Source organism: Lithobates pipiens, unplaced genomic scaffold (assembly GCF_037356315.1).
Source record: "Lithobates pipiens isolate NorthernLeopardFrog02 unplaced genomic scaffold, aLitPip1_a1.2 Scaffold_22, whole genome shotgun sequence".
In the NCBI taxonomy this organism is placed as follows: domain Eukaryota; kingdom Metazoa; phylum Chordata; class Amphibia; order Anura; family Ranidae; genus Lithobates; species Lithobates pipiens.
The window spans coordinates 15,829,639-15,851,111 of NW_027507784.1; the positions used below are offsets into that span (position 1 = coordinate 15,829,639).

Consider the following 21,473-nt stretch of genomic DNA (forward strand, 5'->3'; position numbering starts at 1 on the left):
GTACGCAAAAGCATCGGTCTTTTGTACAAGGTACAAACAGGCATGCTCAGAACCAATGCTAAAGATCAGACTACAATACAGAAGTTGACCAAAGGTGGTGCTGGAGTCATTGAACGTCCTCTTTTGAAGTATTGTCAGTATGATGTGACGTCACTACGTTCGTGTTTGTTGCCTAAAAAGTCCTGCCGTGTGTATGCAATACAAACTTGTGGACTACGAAAGTTTGTACAAAGTCCGATCGTGTGTATGATGCTTTAGACTTGTGGTCATTGTGAATTACCTCCTTAAGCCTCATACACACGATAGGACTTTGTACAAACTTTCCCTTGGATTTTTGTACAAAGGGCGTCGGCCCTGAACTTGTATTGCATACACACGGCAGGACTTTTTCAGCCAACTTTCACCAAATCATGTGGTTTTTCTGCTCTTTAGAGGCTATACACACGATAGGACTTTGTACAAACTTTCCCTTGGATTTTTGTACAAAGGGCGTCAGGCCTGAACTTGTATTGCATACACACAGCAGGACTTTTTCAGCCAACTTTCACCAAATCATGTGTTTTTTTTGCTCTTTACCGCCACCTTTGGTCAACTTCTGTATTGTTGTCTGATCTTTTGCATTGGTTCTGAGTATGCCTGTTTGCACTTTGTACAAAAGTCCTATGGTTTTCTGTACACACGATCAGACTTTGCTCCATCGGACTTTTGTTGCCAAAAAGTTTGTCTGTTCGCACAGCCAACAAAAGTCCGATGAAAACCAAAAAAGTTTGTCCGATGGAGCGTACACACGGTCGGATGTTGCTCCAAAACAGCTAATTTGCATGTTTGTTGTCAAAAAGTCTGATCGTGTGTATGGGCCTTAACAGATAGCTAAAAAGATCAATGTTGTCAGTGGGAACTTATCTGAGAGACAGAAATTGCCCAATGCTGAAGGAACCCTGGTTGAAAATCACTGGCCTAGACTAAATGCCCATACACACGATCAGACTTTTTGACAACAAACATGCAAATTAGCTGTTTTGGAGCAACATCCAACCGTGTGTACGCTCCATCAAACAAACTTTTTATTTTTCATCGGACTTTTGTTGGCTGTACGAACGGACAAACTTTCTGGCAACAAAAGTCCGATGGAGCAAAGTGTGATCGTGTGTACAGAAAACCATAGGACTTTTTTACAAAGTACAAACAGGCATGCTCAGAACCAATGCAAAAGATCAGACAACAATACAGAAGTTGACCAAAGGTGGCGGTAAAGAGCAGAAAAACCACGTGGTTTGGTGAAAGTTGGCTGAAAAAGTCCTGCTGTGTGTATGCAATACAAGTTCAGGGCCGACGCCCTTTGTACAAAAATCCAAGGGAAAGTTTGTACAAAGTCCTATCGTGTGTATGAGTAGGGATGAGCCGAACACCCCCCTGTTCGGTTCGCACCAGAACCTGCGAACAGACCTAAACTTTGTGTGAACTTTAGAACCCTATTAAAGTCTATGGGACTCGAACGTTCACAATCTAAAGTGCTCATTTTAAAGGCTAATATGCAAGTTACTGTCCTAAAAAGTGTTTGGGGACCCGGGTCCTGCCCCAGGGGACATGGATCAATGCAAAAAAAAGTTTTAAAAACGACCGTTTTTTCAGGAGCAGTGATTTTATTAATGATTAAAGTGAAACAATAAAAGTGTAATATTCCTTTAAATTTCGTAGCTGGGGGGTATCTATAGTATGCCTGTGAAGGGGCACATGTTTCTGCTGCTTAGAACTGTCCCTGCACAAAGTGTCATTTGTGCAGGAAAAAAAGTCTTTTAAAATCACTTGCGGCTATTGTCGGGTCCCGTAATACAGAGAACACTCAATGAGTGTTCTCTGCATTAGCCGACAATTCATTCATTCATTGATAAAAAAAGCGTGGGGGTTCCCCTAAATTCAATTACCAGGCCCTTCAGGTCTGACATGGATATTAAGGGGAACCCCGTGTCAAATTTTTAAAAAAAATTGACGTGGGGGTCCCCCTAAATATCCATAACCAGACCCTTCAGGTCTGATATGGATATTAAGGGGAACCCCGCATCAAATTTAAAAAAAAATTGACGTGGGGGTCCCCCTAAAAATCCATATCAGACCCTTTATCCGAGCACGCAACCTGGCAGGCCGCAGGAAAAGAGGGGGGGACGAGAGAGCGGCCCCCCCTCCCTCCTGAACCGTACCAGGCCACATACCCTCAACATTGGGAGGATGCTTTGGGGGTCTGTGACCCCTCAAAGCACCTTGTCCCCATGTAGATAAGGACAAGGGCCTCATCCTCACAACCCTGGCCGTTGGTTGTGAGGGTCTGCGGGCGGGGGGCTTATCAGAATCTGGAAGCCCCCTTTAACAAGGGGACCCCCAGATCCCGACCCCCCCCCTGTTTGAAATGGTAAGGGGGTACAAAAGTACCCCTACCATTTCACAAAGAAAGTGTCAAAATGGTTAAATAAAACAAACACACTTTTGAAAAATTCCTTTATTAAAAATAAAAAAAATAAAAAAAAGATTCCAGCGGTGCTAATCCACTCTTGCTATCCAGCGACGGGTCTCCGGGGTCCAGCGATGGATGATCATATCCAGCGACGGGGGATCTCTCAGTCCAGCGCTGTCCATACATCCTTCTTCTGTCTCCACTCCGGAGACACTGCAGAAAGCACAGCACTGACGTTTCTTATATAAGGAGGGCGGGGCCACCCGTCACCTGACCCCGCCCCTCTGACGCTGGAGAGGGAAGCCAGGGGTTCCCCAGTGACGTGTGGGTTACCCCGCCCCCTCTGATGTAACGCAGGTTTCCGTTACATCAGAGGGGGCGGGGTCACCCACACGTCACTGGGGAACCCCTGGCTTCCCTCTCCAGCGTCAGAGGGGCGGGGTCAGGTGACGGGTGGCCCCGCCATCCTAATATAAGAAACGTCAGCGCTGGGCTCTCTGCAGTGTCTCCGGAGAGGAGACAGAAGAAGGATGTATGGACACCGCTGGACTGAGAGATCCCCGTCGCTGGATATGATCATCCATCGCTGGACCCCGGAGACCCGTCGCTGGATAGCAAGAGTGGATTAGCACCGCTGGAATCTTTTTTTTATTTTTTTTATTTTTAATAAAGGAATTTTTCAAAAGTGTGTTTGTCTTATTTAACCATTTTGACACTTTCTTTGTGAAATGGTAGGGGTACTTTTGTACCCCCTTACCATTTCAAACAGGGGGGGGCCGGGATCTGGGGGTCCCCTTGTTAAAGGGGGCTTCCAGATTCTGATAAGCCCCCCGCCCGCAGACCCTCACAACCAACAGCCAGGGTTGTGAGGATGAGGCCCTTGTCCTTATCAACATGGGGACAAGGTGCTTTGAGGGGTCACAGACCCCCAAAGCATCCTCCCAATGTTGAGGGTATGTGGCCTGGTACGATTCAGGAGGGAGGGGGGGCCGCTCTCTCGTCCCCCCCTCTTTTCCTGCGGCCTGCCAGGTTGCGTGCTCGGATAAAGGGTCTGATATGGATTTTTAGGGGGACCCCCACGTCAATTTTTTTTTAAATTTGATGCGGGGTTCCCCTTAATATCCATATCAGACCTGAAGGGTCTGGTCATGGATATTTAGGGGGACCCCACGTCAATTTTTTTTTAAAATTTGACACGGGGTTCCCCTTAATATCCATGTCAGACCTGAAGGGCCTGGTGATTGAATTTAGGGGAACCCCCACGCTTTTTTTTTTTTATCAATGAATGAATGAATTGTCGGCTAATACAGAGAACACTCATTGAGTGTTCTCTGTATTACGGGACCCGACAATAGCCGCAAGTGATTTTAAAAGACTTTTTTTCCTGCACAAATGACACTTTGTGCAGGGACAGTTCTAAGCAGCAGAAACATGCACCCCTTCACAGGCATACTATAGATACCCCCCAGCTACGAAATTTAAAGGAATATTACACTTTTATTGTTTCACTTTAATCATTATTAAAATCACTGCTCCTGAAAAAACGGCCGTTTTTAAAACTTTTTTTGCATTGATCCATGTCCCCTGGGGCAGGACCCGGGTCCCCAAACACTTTTTAGGACAGTAACCTGCATATTACCCTTTAAAATTAGCACTTTAGATTTCTCCCATAGACTTGTATAGGGTGTTCCGGCTTTTCGAATTTGCTGCGAACAGCCCAAATTGTTCACTGTTCAATGAACAGGCCAACAGGCAATGTTCGAGTAGAACATGAGTTTGACTCGAACTCGAAGCTCATCCCTATGTATGAGGCTTTAGAATGCCCATACACACGATCAGACTTTTTGACAACAAACATGCAAATTAGCTGTTTTGGAGCAACATCCGACCGTGTGTATGCTCCATCGGACAAACTTTTTTTGGTTTTCATCTGACTTTTGTTGGCTGTGCGAACGGACAAACTTTCTGGCAACAAAAGTCAGATGGAGCAAAGTCTGATTGTGTGTACAGAAAACCATAGGACTTTTGTACAAAGTACAAACAGGCATGCTCAGAACCAATGCAAAAGATCCACCAACAATACAGAAGTTGACCAAAGGTGGCGGTAAAGAGCCTAAAATCCACATGATTTGGTGAAAGTTGGCTGAAAAAGTCCTGCCGTGTGTATGCAATACAAGTTCATATTTGTACAAAAATCCAAGGGAAAGTTTGTACAAAGTCCTATCGTGTGTATGAGGCTTCACAATGACTTCCTATACCAACCTCTCAGGACAAATGGCCACAGTCAAATACCAATCACTAAAACCCAAAAGTCACAGTTAGGAATGTACTTAATCCTAACTAAAGAATCTGACAACACAGCCACTTATCAAACAAAGGACTTTTGAGAAATATATGTATGTGTGTAAATAACTTATCCTTTGCTTGGTGACACCCAACTGCAACAGTTGTATTATTACTCACGATTCTGAGGTAGAAGAGCATTCTCCAGGTACTCATCTTCTGTGATCTCCTTTCCTTCCAACTCCAGCATCAAGGTGAAATCTCTCACGACCCAGATGAATGCAGGAAAGTGTCTAGAAAACTGTCCCTCGTTATTCTCATTATCCTCAGATTTTACCTTAATCAGTTCCGCCAGCTCCCCCACAAAACTAATTTTGAGATAAGGAAGTAATGTCTTTATCTTTTGAAAGTTCTATACATTAATCCTACCACAGCCCTGGACAGTTCAAATGGAATGTTAAATGGTCAGCGTATGAATCTACTAAATGTTTTCAATGGAGGGAAGTTTCAATTGCAAGGAGATGTTAGGACAGTTTCCAGTTCTGTCACTAGGTGGAACCCACTCCTAATCTATACATATGCTTGGCAGTGTGAAACTATAGAGGAGTTTTGGGGGGGGGGGGGGGGATGGATTAGATGAGAGGGGAGGCAGTTGTTGATCTTGCCCCCATGGGTCTAGGTGAAGCCCTTTTGATAGGTATGTAGTGAGGAGAAGATGAAGTTTACCTGCCCTGAGTAAGGTACAGACAGCAGCCACCAGAATTTGTAAAAACTTGTATATTTTTACTACAAGGTAAACATTGAAAATCATTGAAAACCCACTGGACTCATCTCTGCTTCATCATACCTCCCAACTGTACCTGATTTGGAGGAACTGTCCCTGATTTGGAGCAATGTCTCTCTGTCCCTCTTTCCTCCTCATTTGTCCCTCATTTTGGTCTGATCTATATAGATGTATATAAAATGCACTTTTTATCTATCAAAACTTGTTTCCCAGAGCTAAACCTTTCATCTGATTTCTAAATGGTTGCATTTGTAAATTCCAAAAGCAAATATAAAGGAATAGTAGTGGTAAAAAAAGCTCTTGTGGGTTTTACCAATCTTGTTTTTTTGTACAATTCTCCTTTAAGGGGGTGTGGCAAGGGGTGTGCCCTATGCCTGTATACTTTTGCTGATAGGTGTCCCTCATTCCCATCTCAAAAAGTTGGGAGGTGTGGCTTCATAGTTGGTACATGGCTTGACATGAGAAAAAGCAACGTGAAGTGTTGTGATAAGGTACTGGGCAGGTTATGGTGAATGTTCTTTATTCATCTCTCAGACAGAGGGGGAAATTTTGGGCAGGAGGCCTGTTAGCGGTATACAAAGAGGCTACATTGTACCTACGTCTGCTTGTTACTTCCTACGGCACATGCATTGCTGATCACACATTGCTTTCATTTTTTTTTTTGTCTCATCAAAATGGATTCAGCGGCTAGAGAGTTAAGCAGAAAACCAGTTGCATGGAATTACTATACTAAATAACGTGATACCTCGGTTCACAAACTTAATTTGTGAAGTGACGCTGATCGTGAACCGAATTGATTGTGAACCGAGGCAAATTTTCCCGTAAGGTTCAATGTAATTCAAGTTAATCCGTGTAGCATGTCCCTCTCGAGGGCTGCTGAGATTTACCTGCTCCTCTGCATCACCATGACCCTGTGCAACTTCCAGTCCTCCTGACACTCTGGGTTCAGACATATTGCACCACCTCAAAACAATAAGTCACACAACTCAGTATGTTTAGATTTTCTTAATGTTTACTGGATTACTTGATGTGAAATCTTGTTGCAAAAGTAATACCAGAGGTGAGTAGTCAACTGGGCTCTAGGTAACAATCCCAAGCTCAGTTGGAGAGCACAGTCAAAATATGACACAACATAAACAGTATTACAGTTTAGAATTATTATATACAAGTTTGTACACTGAATTAACACCTGAAGGGATACATGGCAGTTAAGCATTAACCACTTAACAACCGCCCATAGCCGATTAACGGCTTCAGGGCGGTTGTTTAACTCTGAGAGGCCGTTAATTAACGGCCTCCCAGAATTCTGCTCTTGCGCGCCCACTGGGGAGCATCCGTGACCGCCGGGTCCAGTAGACCCGGCGCATCACGGATCACGGTAATCGGCCGCTCATCGCGGCCGTTAACCACGTGATCGCTCCGTCAAATGACGGAGTGATCACTTGTAAACAAACCGGCGTCATGTTATGACGCCGGTTCCTCCCTCCCCATCTCTGTACCGATCGGTACAGCGGAGGGGGCAAGATCGGTGTCAGCAGCGCTGTGGGCTGCATCTGCAGTGTCCCCATCGCTGCTCACCGAATTTAACCCCTCCATACCCTGGCAATACCAGCTAATACTCTGCAATGCCAGCTAATACTCTCCAAAGCTAGCCAATACTCTCCAATGCCAGCCAATACTCTCCAATGCCAGCCAATACTCTCCAATGCCAGCCAATACTCTGCAATACCCCCCAATACTCTGCAATACCCCCAATACCCTGCAATACCCCCCAATACTCTCCAATACCCCCCAATACTCTCCAATACCCGCCAATACTCTGCAATACCCCGCCAATACTCTGAAATACCCTGCCATAAATTGCCCTACCCAGCCATACTTGGAGATACCCTGCAATACCCAGCCATACACGGAGATATCCAGCCATACTCGGAGATACCCAGCCATACTACCAACTACCAACTCGCCAATACGATCAAAGCCAGAATCTTTTTATTTTTTTTATTTTTTTATTTCAGGCTTCCCAGCCTAGAGGTGAGATGCAGGGTCTTATTGACCCCATATATAACTGTAAAGAGGACCTGTCATCCCATATTCCTATTACAAGGGATGTTTACATTCCTTGTAGGGCTGTGAAAATTAAAGATTAATTCCTCGATTAATCGTTCATTTTTTTGATCGATCAAATTTTTTTTGATCGATTAAAATTCTTTTGACCGGTACTCACCTCTCCGCCGACTTCCCGGGTCTTCAGGGAGTTCCACCAGAGATCCGGTGACATTACCGCACTCCTCCCCCCTTCCCCAAGTGCCTCCGTCTGCTAACGAAGGGAAGGGGGGAGGAGTCCGGTGACGTTGAAGTTTCTGATTGAATGTAACGTGTACAGGGGAGGAGCTACGCATGACGCCCCCCCACTGCTGCCCTACGGAACTAACACGATTGTCGCCTTTACATGCTGTGTTTTTATCATCTTTATGTGAGTAGTTTGTGTTTGAACACAAAAATGAAATCTTATTCTTAAGCGGTGAGCACTGAGATCTTTTCTATCTACCCACGACCTGAGATTGTGAGAGAAGTTTATGGTCCGTGTTAACCCTTTTGATACCGGCATGCATGACCACCTGTTTGCACAGGGCTCCATGCCATAAGGTGATTCGTTAGACCGGAGGTGGAGGGATTGTCACGCTACTGTGGAAAAAAAAATTACTTACGTCAGTGCTACAGTTTGAATTTAAAACGTTTGTGTGAACTGTGAAGTTAAGTCATGGATTGTGAAAACTAACTAGTGTCGGGTGATTGTATATAGTGTATACCACATTTACCACTGACTTATGCAGAGTTGCAATGCAAGGAGATCAGCTAAAAGTAGTTGGATCTGTATGTGCGTTATAATTAATCGAAATTAGTCGATTAATCGATTAAAAAAAATATTGATTAATCGAACACAAAATTTTTGATCAGTAACAGCCCTAATTCCTTGTAATAGGAATAAAAGTGATCAAAAATTTATTTTTTGGGAAAAAAATGTCAAACTAAAATAAATAAAGTAAAATGAACAATAAAAAATAAAAATAAAAAATTAAAGCGCCCCTGTCCCCATGTGCTCGCATGCAGAAGCGAATGCATACATAAGCCCCGCCCACATATGAAAACGGTGTTCAAACCACACATGTGAGGTATTGCTGTGAACGTTAGAGCGAGAGCAATAATTCTAGCCCCAGACCTCCTCTGTAACTCAAAACATGTAACCAGTAAAAAAAAAATTAAAGCGTCGCCTATGGGGATTTTTAAGTATCGACGTTTGGCGCCATTCCACGGGCATGTGCAATTTTGAAGAGTGACATGTTAGGTATCTATTTACTCAGCATAACTTCATCTTTCACTTTATGCAAAAATTGGGCTAACTTTACTGTTTTTTTTTTATTTTTTTTAAGCACAAAACAGTTTTTCCCCCCAAAAAACACGCTTGAAAAATTGCTGCGCAAATACCGTGTGAGATAAAATTTTGCAATGACCACCATTGTATTCTCTATGGTCTTTGCTAAAAAAAATATATAATGTTTTGGGGTTCTATGTCATTTTCTAGCAAATAAATTATGATTTTTACATGTAGGAGAGAAATGTCAGAATTGTCCTGGGTGCTCCAGAACGCCTGATGGCGCTCCCTACATGTTAGGCCTCTGTATGTGGCCACACTGTGTAAAAGTCTCACACATGTGGTATCACCGTACTCGTGAGTAATAGCAGAATGTGTTTTGGGGTGTAATTTGTGGTATGCATATGCTGTGTGTGAGAAATAAACTGATAATATGACAATTTTGTGGGAAAAAAAATCTTGATTTTGCAAAGAATTGTGGGAAAAAAATGACAACTTCAAAAAACTCATCATGCCTCTTACTAAATACCTTGGAATGTTTTCTTTCTAAAAATGGGTCTTTTGGGGGGTATTTGTACTTTTCTGGCATGTTAGGGTCTCAAGAATTGAAATAGGCCGCCAGTACTTCAGGTGTGATCAATTTTCAGATATTGGCACCATAGCTTGTGGACTCTATAACTTTCACAAAGACCAAATAATATCCACCAATTTGTACTTATTTTTTACCAAAGATATGTAGTGGTATAAATTTTGCCCAAAATTTATGAAGAAAAATTACTAATCTGCTAAATTTTATAACAGAAACGAAGAAAAATTCATTTTTTTTTCAGAATTTCTTTTATAGCACAAAAAATAAAAAAAAAGAGAGGTGATTAAATACCACCAAAAGAAAGCTCCATTTGTGTGGAAAAAAGGACACAAATTTCATATGGGTACAGTGTTGCATGACTGAGTAATTGTCATTCAAAATGCGAGAGCACCAAAAGCTGAAAATTGGTCTGGTTATTAAGGGTCTTTAAGTGCCCAGTGGTCAAGTGGTTAAGGCACTAGAATACTTCTAAAAGGAAATCCCAGGTCGGCATATTTAATCTTTAATCCTAATGAGAGATTAGATTAGAAAGAATGGGGCCCCTTTAAATTGAAATGACAGCAATGTTCCAGTTGCAGATCTGATGGTCTTCACAGGCAGATGGAGCTCATTAACTGTATCCAAGAAGGTGCAATAACAGAGTAATGGTACTTCTTAAGATGGCTGAAGATAAAGGTGTCTATTTGCAGTGTTCAAATAAGTTTAGTATAGTTTCCCCAAGGTAAAGCTGTCTGTACACAGTGTTACAACCAAGCAACAAAAGGATTTGTAAATGGATGGCAATTGCCCTCTCACCAATGACCATGTTGATAGGATGCCTCCGACCACGACTCTCAGAGAGATGCCTTTATAGCCAGTCCGCCTGTGATGTCCTAACGATGTGCAGCATGAATCGTAGGTTGTCGGTCTATCAAGTTGGTGCTGCGCAGATGTCCGGTGAATGATAATCAGTGCTAGGCCCTTGGTGGCCGGGTGGAAGTTCTTTAAACCGTGTGGTAGACCGTGACCTCACTCTCCCTATCATGGAGAGGTCCATCCTCAGCAAGGCCCAGGGAGAAGAGAGTCTAGGGCGGGTCTCCGGCCTCTTTTATCTAGTCCCCAGAAGTCTTCCTGTTAAAAGCAAAGGACCCTGGGATGGGTAGTCCAAACATGTAGTCATGCAAGGGAATCATCATGCTGGGGAACTGCTTATCCCACAATCCATTTGGTTGGGCTCACAAATATGATGACTGAGCACTGGAGAGATATCATAATAGGAGGAACAACAGGGAATCACGTAACATGGCAATTGCAGTTCACATTGCTACACCCCCCCCCACACTTGAAAGGCTTTGGCCCCCGAAGACAGAACACAATCTGTGGAATCACTTTACTGTATCATAAAAAAAAAAATAATAGTTTGTTATTTTACAGACTAGAAGTTGTAACAGCCAATAACTGATCCAAGGAAGGATCTTCTAAAAACAAGAGATATACATTGTTCGGCAAAGTCAAATCAATTTAGTGACAGGCCAGTAATAAATCAGTGGCCCACTCAGTAGTGTCAGGGGGTGGATCAAGGTCATCCTTTATTAAAGGTTCAATAAAGGAGGTAGATACTTGGCTAGAACGATGAGCGGTAGGAAAAAAATCATCAGAACTTTCCCCAAAAGTATAATACGTCAGTCTTTTAGGGGGACATGTTTTGGGATTCCATCTTGACCCTCTCACTGTTTCGTTGAAAGTGGAGATTTGGTACTTCAGCTTCCAAAATTTCAGGATTTCCTTCAAGAGGGGGAACTCATAGCCGATTAAGGGTTAAATATTCTTCATTACTCTCTTCTTCTGGTGGAAAGGGTTGGCAAGCCTTTCCCACCCTAGGCCTCAGCTTAGGGGGCTGGTAAGCCTAAGCAAGAGGATAGGGATACTCAGACAGCCTCGAATATAGGCAGCAAAATGTTGCAATGCCAAGTCTTCAGAGGGCCAGTCTTCCCTTCAGGGTGAATCTGATATACAGGGAGCACAGATATTCATCTAAAAACAATGTAGGGTCGGGAAAGCCATCGATCAGCTAACTTGTGTCTTCCTGGCACCCCTAGCTTGCATAGCAACACCAGGTTGTAGATCCTGAACTTTTTTTTATTCTTCTGTTCTCTGATGGTAGATGCTTTCTTGACATTCTCATAGGCTCACATTCTCATTTTTAGATTCTTCTGAAGTCTGCCAACATACCCTCGGTATGAGGCTTGAGAGGTGTGATCCAATGATGTTCCGAATGCCAGGTCCACTGGTAGGCGAGCTTCTCTTCCAAACATCAATCGGTAGGGGGAATACCCAGTTGAATCATTCAAGGTGCTATTAAAAGCATGGACCACTGCAGCTATGTGATCTCCCCAATGTTGTTTCTTCTCTGATGGGAGGGTTCCCAACATGTTCAACAGTGTGCGGTTGAAACGTTCAGTATGTGGATCCCCTTATGGGTGGTAAGGGGTGGTCCTTGATGTCTTTATATTCAAGAGCTCACACAATCTCCTGATTAGCTTGCTCTAAAAATGGTGGCCTTGATCTGAGTGTAAGCACTGAGGCAGCCCATAATGAATGAAGAACTTCTCCACTAGGGTCTGCGCTACAGTACTGGCTTGCTGATTCCGACTGGAGAAGGCTTGAGCATATCGGGTAAAATGATCTGTCACAACCCGGACATTACTCTGCCCACTTAGATCAGGTTACAAACACAAGGAATCAATGCACAATAATTCCATTGGCCCCTGACTCTGTAAGTGACCCATTGGAGCTGCCCTCCCTGGCAAGGTCTTTCTCTGAATGCATCTAATGCAAGAGTGACAGTAGCTTTCCACCTCAGTCCTCATGGACAGCCAGTAAAAACGATCTCGGACTAACTTGAAAGTTCTGTCTGGACCTAAATGGCCGTGATCATCATGGAGGGCAGCCAACACTTTCACTCTGTGTTTTTCCGGGAGGAATAGCTGCCGAACACCTTCTGGCTTCTCAGATGGACCTCTTTGGTATATAACTTCAGTATATAACTGAATCTTACAATCGCATTTGTTCCCATTCTCTATGAACCACTTTTGCTCTCTCAATGGAACTGCTCAATAGTATCTGAGAATCCTTAGTAGACAGAGATTTCCTCACAAGTCTTCCCAACACATCTTCTCATTTATCCTTCTTCAGGTCTTCCTTTATCAGTTAAGGTAGTTCTTGGCTGCGTAAGTGCGTCAGGTCACAGTAGTACCTGGGCACTCCAGCGGGAGTGACTCCCACAGCTTCTGCACCTATTGTCCCCCTGTGTTTGTGTTCTACCCCTTGGCACACAGCCAAGGTTACCTTCCAGAGGTTAAATGGACCCAAATCGTCTGACCAGTATTCATAAAGTGAGGCTTTCGAGAGAGAGGGTGCCATCATCTCGGTTTCACACCCCTGGTTGATACTTCAAGCTGAACCGGAATTCCGACAGAGCTGCCAACCACTGATGTCCAGTGGCATCTAGTTTGGAGGTGGTCAGTAGATAAGTTACGGGAGTATTATCCGTTTTCACCATATAGGTGTCTCCGTACAGATTATCCACCACAGCCCACTTGAGGGCCAAGAACTCCAATTTGTGTACTTGAATGTTCTTCTCAGGGGAACTGGGGCTTCAACTCATGTAGGCTACCGGGTGAAGTCTCCCTTCTGACTCCTGGTATAACACTCCACCAAGGCCATCTCTACTAGCATCCACATGCAATTCATAAGGTTTGGAGGGATCAGCATAGGCCAACACCAAGGCTTCAACCAGACTCCCCTTCAGACATTTGAAAGCGCTTTCACACTGTGCCATCCATTGCTCTTGAATAGATTCACAAGGTTTCCTAGGGCCTCCTTTATAAACCTTCTGAGGATCCTCTTCCATTTATTTCTGCAAAAGTTCATTCAAGGGTCGGGTAATATGCAAGAAATTCATCACAAATCTTCTGTCTTAGGAGCAGCAACCCAAAAATGACCTCATTTCAGTGACAGTACTAGGGCAAAGCCAGGAAGTGGCAGCCTCTAACTTCTGGGGGTCTGTAGCTATTCCTTCGGCTGAGACTACATGCCCAAGATACGTGACCGAATTCTGGTAAAATTGACACTTCTCCAGCGAAAGCTTCAGCCCCTCAGCGTGTAAAAAAAAAACCCTTCTCCAATCGAGCCTCATGCTCCTCCAACGTTCGGCCGATATCATCAAGGTTCACTAACACCTCTATCAGGTTCATATCACCGACAGGGTTCTCCATCAGCCTCTGAAAAGTGGCAGGGCCCCCATCAATCCTTGTGATATTCGGTCGAATTCGAAAAACCCCAGATGGCTGATAAAGACTGTTTTCTCCTGGTCTTCTGGATGCATGGGTATCTGGTAGTATTCACTCTTCAGATCCAGCACACTAAATCATTTAGCTCCTGATGGGCATTGCAGGGCCTCTCCTATGCGAGGAGTTGTGTACTGGTCTGGGATAGTCCTTCGATTCAAGGTTCGGTAGTCAATACACATCCGGAGGGACCCATTCTTTTTCTTCACTACCACAATCGGAGAATCATAAGGGCTCCTGGATTCTCTTCAGTTCAGTCAGTTGCTCTCGAAGATCCTCCAAATCGCACAAAGGAATTTGTCTGGCTCTTTCCTGAAAAGGCTTGTCTTTATTTAGATGAATCTGGTGCTGAACACTCCTGGCACAACCCACATCTAAGTTATTTATATAGAACATTTTCTCCCATCAGGCTATTTGAGCTTTTATCTTCCCCTCTCATACAGGAGGCAGATTTGAGCAGTGGACAGTAGACTCTCCTCAATTTCCCTTCTGGATTAGATCATCCCCTGTCACTGGGGTGGCAGTGCTCACCTTCCCAATCACCATCTGAAGCTGATTGATTGGATGATAGGTGATATTCTTCACATTGACAGGAATCCGTCCCTCACTCCTCAATAAGTCTCTGGTGGGTATGATCTCTGGGACTAATTCTATCCTACTATCTTCCTCTAGTGGATCAGCTTCCACCACCACATAAGGACCCGGCTGGTCCCGTGACAACTTAACCGTTGCTCTCATGCAATTCCTCTCACCAGGTTGCAGCACCTTTTCCTGGGTGCTGAAAGTAATCTTCACCCGCTGAGAGTAATCTTCTCACAAGATTGGTGTTGGTACCTATCAACAATGAATATCGGCCTGCCCCAGGGGGCTGGGGGCAGACAACTGCTAAGGTATCAAAAGGTCTCAGGTTTTCCAGCCAAGGAAGTATCAAAAGTTATCTTGATAGGTATGTATTCAAGCTTCCCGCCCGCTTCTGGAAGAGCAACTTTTGTTGAGCTTTCAGAACTTCAGTGAGTAATTGAGGGCTGATGCCTGCCTTATTGGCTTGTTAGTGTCAGAAATGGCCAGCCCAGCCGGTTCTGACTCAGTTCCACTGTCCTCACCTGAGAAACCCATTTCCACATGTACAGCTCGAGCCACCACATCCCCTGTACTTCCAGCAACAGAGCTTAATTCCCTCGGTCTTTGGCTCTTCTCCTCTAAGAGAGCTTCTTCCTCTTGTATCTCCCTTATTAGTCCAGGGTATGCGGGCACCACCTTGGTTCTTTTCACTAACTACTTCAATACGATAGGATGATTTGGCCGAGCCTCTTGTAGAACCTGGTCCAAGCGAGCCTGATCAGCATCTTTGGTGTTAATACCTTTCTTAAGGATAATTTGGTGCGGCATCCTGTCTACTCGAGATATGTATTCAGACTGACTCTCCCCTTTTTGCTGGTGAGTGTGATTGAACTTGTACATTAAATCTGCAGTGGTTTCAACCCCCCCGAAGACAGGATACAACACATCTACGTAATCCATGGCAACACAGGTTCTCTTTCCCATCCTCAGGTTTAACTCCCAGTGCATCACAGTTATCCTTATGGTGGTTGACCGGTTCTCAAAGATGTGTCATTGTATTCCACTTAAGAAGTTGCCCACTTCTAAGGAACTGGCTTCCATTTTTGCAAGGGAGATATTTGCTTACATAGGCTACCCAAGGTGATTGTCTCGGACAGGGGTAGTCAGTTTGTGTCTCGGGTTCTGTTGAGCCTTTTGTGCACAGTTGGGAATTCAGCTTGCTTTTTCCTCTGCGTATCACCCGCAGTCTAATGTGGCCGCAGAACAAGCCAATCAGTCTTTGGAGCAATTCCTAAGTTACTATATTTATGACCATCATAACAACTGGTCAGACCTTTTACCATGGGCAGAGTTTGCTCACAACAGTGCCTTGAATTCTGCTTCCTCATTGTCCCCATTTATGGCGAAGTATGGTTTCCAACCATCCATGTTGCCTGACTCGTTTGTTCCACAGAGTATTCCTGCATTAGAGGAACATCTCCGTGGTCTTCGTTCCACTTGGGCACAAGTCCAGGAGGCTTTGCATCATGCTAATGATAGGTACAGACTCCATGCTGACTGCAGGTGCCTGCCTGCACCTTCCTACCAGGTTAGGGACCGGGTCTGGCTGTCATCTTGCAACCTCTGACTTCGTGTTCCCTCATTGAAGTTCGCATCTCGGTTTATTGGGCCTTTCCTCATTCTTCGCAGGATTAACCTAGTGGCTTACGCATTAGACCTTCCTTCTAATATGCATATTTCAAATGTATTTCATGTCTCCTTATTAAAACCTTTGTCGTGCAACCACTTTACCACCTCTGTGCCATGTCCTCACCATGTACAGGTTGAGAACCATGAGGAGTATGAAGTACAGTCCATTGTTAACTTCCGTAGGTTTAGTGGATGCATATAGTACCTGGTGCATTGGAAAGGGTATGGTCCAGAGGAGCGCTCTAGGGTCTCATCCTTGGACGTACATGCCCCTGTCCTCCTCCATGATTTCCATAGATGTTTTCCCCTCAAGCCTGGTGGTCCTCTGAGGGGGAGGGGTCGTTGAGGAGGTGGTACTGTCAGGGCTGGGCTCAGCCCTTCCTTCTCTGAGCTGGCCGCTCAGCTCAGCTGTCGGCTAATTGACAGCTCCCACCTCTCTAGAATAAAATGGTGGGTTGTGCAATTTTTTATGTCCCACAGTATTTGCGCAGCAGTTTTTCAAATGCAATTTTTGGGAGAAAAAAACATATATTAAAAAAAAAAACCCACTAATGTTAGCCCAATTATTTTGTATACCGTGAAAGATGATGTTATGCCGAGTAAATAGATATCTAACATGTGACACTTTAAAATTGCGTCTGCCGTGGAATGGCGGAAAACTACGGTGCTTAAAATTTTCCATAGGCGATGCTTTAAATGCCATTACAGGTTACCAGTTTAGAGTTGCACAGGAGGTCTGGTGCTAGAATTATTGCTCTCACTCTGACATTTGCGACAATACCTCACGTGTGTGGTTCAATCGCTGTTTACATATTAAAACAATAAGATTTTAAGGGGAACCCCCACACCAAAATAAAAAAAAAATGCCGTGGGGTCCCCCCCAAAAATGCATACCAGACCCTTATCCGAGCACGCAAGCCTGGCAGGCCACAGGAAATGAGGGGGGATGAGAGAGCGCCCCCCCCTCCTGAACCGTACCGGGCCACATGCCCTCAACATTGGGGGGGTGCTTTGAGGTAGCCCCTCAAAGCACCTTGTCCCCATGTTGACGGGGAGAAGGGCCTCATCCACACAACCCTTGCCTAGTGGTTGTGGGGTTCTGCGGGCGGGGGTCTTATTGGAATCTGGAAGCCCCCTTTAACAAGGGGACCCCCGGATCCCCCCCTGTGTGAAATGGTAATGGGGTACAAATGTACCCCTACCATTTCGCAAAAAAAGTGACAAAAAGGTTAAAAAACACAAGAGGAAGTTACTAATTTCTTCTTCTTTCATTTTTTTTCTTCTGGTCTTCCTTCGGTGTTCTACTTGTTCCTCCAACTTCTTCTTCTCCATCTTCTGCTTCCTCCGCTCTTCTCATCCCGCATTTTGCTCCGACTTCTTCTCCACTCCACCAGCATGATCCGCCTCAGTGGGAGTCCTCAGCCCTGTGACGCTTCGATTCTTCTGACACTTCTTAAATAACAGAGGTCGGGGCCACCCAGTGACCCCACCCTCTCTGACGCACCGGGACTTCCCTATGGCTTTCCCCGTGTACTCCGTGGACTGTTTGCCTTTTATAAAAATGAATCAGTAGTGGATTACCAGCTATGAAGCCCCTGATGCCGATGTCACTGATTAGATATTTTTGGGATGTGAAATCTCTGCAGGACTTTGAGGCTGCCTAGCTTTGAGGGTGTTCAAACACTTCATCTGGAAGAATGTTTTTGGTATAGGTTTCATGGGCACAATTAACACCCAGAAAACCAATTTTTCAGCACCTGTTTGACAGGTACATATCATTGCAATTTTTTGGCTTCATCAAGAGCACCTCTATAGGGTTACTGTGGGAAGGGGCCTCCGACACCCAAAGAGTAATTTTTCAGCACCTCTTTGACAGGTGCATATCATTGCAATTTTTTTATAGCAAGGTAAATTCTTGCTTTCATCAAGATTACCTTTATAGGGTTATGGTGGGAAGGCAACACCCAAAGACCAATTTTTACGCACCCGTTAGTTCCATACAAAGTCAAAGTGACACCAGAATGTATCCAAAAAATCTCTAATCTTGTTCCCAGTGCACTACAATGTGGCCTCATCATACACATTGCAAATAGAGAGAAATGGGAGTGGTGCACTTATTCAAAAACGTGCCATAAAATAATAAAACTAAAAATGCACACAAAAGTCCAAGTAAAGCCCAATGGTAGGGATCAGTTCATATAGAGATAAATATCTCATAAAAATAACTTGATAACTTGATAGGAGAAAAAACGAAACATCAATCCAACATTGACTGTCAAATTTATAAATTGGCCGCTCACTTCCAACAATGACCAAAAAGATCAAACAAGGCTCATCATACAGCAAATGGGGAATTCTGCTGGTGGATCTGTGAAGACATTCAGGTCCCAAGTGAAGTCGAAATGCTGCATGTAATCTTCTCATCAACACATCCTGAGCTCATCAATGGGTGATTCCATATATAGAGAAAAATCTCGCTTCAAAGGATAAATACTTCTTCCCTGAGGAAGTCATGTCACCAGTGACGCAATGCGTCGGGTGGAGCTTTGTGACGTTCTTTCCGGTGTCGATTATGGAAGCGTGGTGAGGAGGTGAGTGTGTTAAAGCTCCAATTTTATACTGCGGTTTTTATCCTTACTTGATGTAAGCAGCTTCTTTTATTAAACACATTTTCTTTATCTAGCAATATTGCACTATGGTTGTTATTTGCTTCCTTTGAATGTCATTCACACTATATATATATATATATATATATATATATATATATATATATATATAGTATATATATATGGAATCACCCACATTGAGCACAGGATGTGTTGATGCGAAGATTCCATGCAGCATTTTGTCTTCACTTGGGACCTGAATGTATTCACAGATCCACCAGCATGATTCCCCATTAGTTGTCTGATGAGCCTTGTTTGACCTTTTGCATTTGATTACACAGTATTTTCGAGTACACTACTAAGTGGTTGTAGCTATTTCACAGTTATTAGCCCACGTACACACGGTCGGAGATTTTGGCAACCAAATCCGTCGGATTTTGCCCCGTCGGATTTAGTCCGACGGATTGTGTCCGAAACTGTTGCATACACACGGTCGGGCCAAGTTGGCGAAAAATCCGATCTTTCAGAACGTGATGACGTAATTTCGTTACGATGGGACTACGTTCAGGCTAGTAGCCAATAGCTTTGATGTAGGAATTTGATCTGAGCATGCGTGGCACTTGGTCCGATGAAAATGCTCTACACATGATCGGATTAGGTCCGTCCGGCCCAGTTGGTCGGGAAATATTTCCAACATGTTGGAAAATTGGGTCGGACGGAGATTCGGACGGAATCAGTCCGATGCATACCACACACAGTCGGATTATCTGATGACAAGGTCCGATAAGACTCATTCCGACAGATTCTCCGACCGTGTGTACAAGGGCTTATACAGTGCCTTGCAAAAGTATTCACCCCCTTGGCTTTTTACCTATTTTGTTACATTACAGCCTTTAGTTCAATGTTTTTTTTTTATCTGAATTATTTGTGATGAATCGGAAGTCTAATGCCACGTACACACGATCGGACTTCTCGTCAGAAAAAGATATGATGGCTTTTCCAACGGGATTCCACTCAAGTTTGCCTTGCATACACACGGTCACGCAAAAGTTCTCTGAAATTCTGACCGTCAAGAATGCAGTGACGTATAACACTACGACGAGCCAAGAAAATGAAGTTCAATGCTTCCGAGCATGCGTCAAATTGTTTCCGAGCATGCGTAGAACTTTTGCACGTCGGAAATGCAACAGAAGTGCCACAGACGATCGCATTTTCGGATAGGAACTTTTTCCAACCGAAAAATTAAGGACCTGCTCTCAATCTTTTGCTGGCTGGAATTCGGCCATCAAAAGTCCGATGGAGCGTACACACGGTCGCATTTTCCAAAGCTCTCATCGGTCTTTTGCGGGCCGAAATTCCGATCGTGTGTATGCGGCATAAGTTGATGAAGTAAAATTAGAAAAATATATACATAAAAAAAAATTTTGGTAATAAAAAAAAAAATGATAATTGGCATGTGCATATGTATTCACCCCCTTTGTTATGAATTCAATAAAAAGCTCTGGTGCAACCAATTACCTTCAGAAGTCACATCATTTGTGAAATGATGTCCACCTGTGTGCAATCTAAGCCCCTGTACACACGGTCGGAGAATCCGTCGGAATGTGTCCTATCGGACCGTGTTGTCGGATATTCCGACTGTGTGTGGTATGCATCGGACTGTTTCCGTCGGAATATCCAACTTGGAAATATTTTCCGACAAACTGGTCTGATCGGACATACTGTGATCATGTGTAGTGAATTCCGATCGGACAAAGTGCCATGCATGCTCAGATCAAATTCCTACATCAAAGCTATTGGTCCGCCGTAACGAAATAACGTCATCACGTTCTGAGAGATCGGATTTTTCAAGAAATTTGTCCGACCGTGTGTATGCAACAGTTTTGGACAAAATCCGTCGGACAAAATCCGACGGATTTGGTTGGCAGAATGTCCGACCGTGTGTACAGGGGCTAAGTGTCACATGATCCGTCACCCTTTTGAAAGGCCCCAACACCTAAGCAAGGGGCCCCACTAACCAAACATTGCCATGAAGACCAAGGAACTCTCCAAACGAGTAAGGGAAAATGTTGTTGAGAAGTACAAGTCGGGGTTTGGTTATAAAAAAAATATCCAAATCTTTGATGATCCCTAGGAGCGCCATCACATCTATCATAACCAAATGGAAAGAACATGGCACAACAGCAAACCTGTCTGACGAGAGACGGCCGCACACCAAAACTCACGGACCGGGCAAGGAGGGTAATAATCAGAGAGGCAACACAGAGACTTAAGGTAACCCATGTTCAGAATCACCGGCTGAAAAGATTGATACCGGGATGATGCCTTGCTCAAAAGCACTTCCAAATTTGCATTTATGTTTGGAATGAATGGAATTTCGCAAACAAAACCTACATTCATTGTTAGAAATGTGTCCAGCTCTTCTGAGTGCTCTCAGCACTGCGGTAGAAAACCAACATTGATTTGAGCCTACTAAAGACTAGAAAATCAAAATAACATTTCACAACCAAAAATCAAACGAGTCGCTCTGCACAATAAGGATGGACCCGCTGCCTCTGGGATCTTTGTGTTTCCCAGCAAGCAGCGGGGGACTTTCGGAAAGGGGCGTGAATCTACGCAGAGAGCTATCCCGGAAGTGGGTGCAGATACCTGTACTGTACAGGTACCTGCACCCCCCTCCCCCCTGAAAGGTGCCAATTGTGGCGCCAGAGGGGGGGAGGATTCCAATGAGTGGAAGGTCCACTTTAGGGTGGACCTCCGCTTTAAGAAGAAGAGTCATTGCTATGTTTGCAAATCAGAGCTTGAGAT

General features: G+C 44.2%; 2 protein-coding genes across 2 annotated transcripts in view; one reads left to right on the plus strand and one right to left on the minus strand.

The window, feature by feature from the left end:
• The window catches only part of LOC143923342 (kinesin-like protein KIF13A), a 511,776-nt gene that overhangs the window by 85,926 nt on the left and 404,377 nt on the right, over positions 1–21,473 (plus strand). The gene's annotated exons all lie outside the window — the stretch shown is intronic.
• LOC143923340 (guanylate-binding protein 4-like) overlaps positions 1–21,473 on the minus strand; it is a 52,356-nt gene that overhangs the window by 23,013 nt on the left and 7,870 nt on the right. The window contains exon 4 of the mRNA XM_077446952.1: positions 4,913–5,100. Coding sequence (XP_077303078.1) covers positions 4,913–5,100 — 188 coding nt within the window. The remainder of the gene's footprint in view (positions 1–4,912; positions 5,101–21,473) is intronic.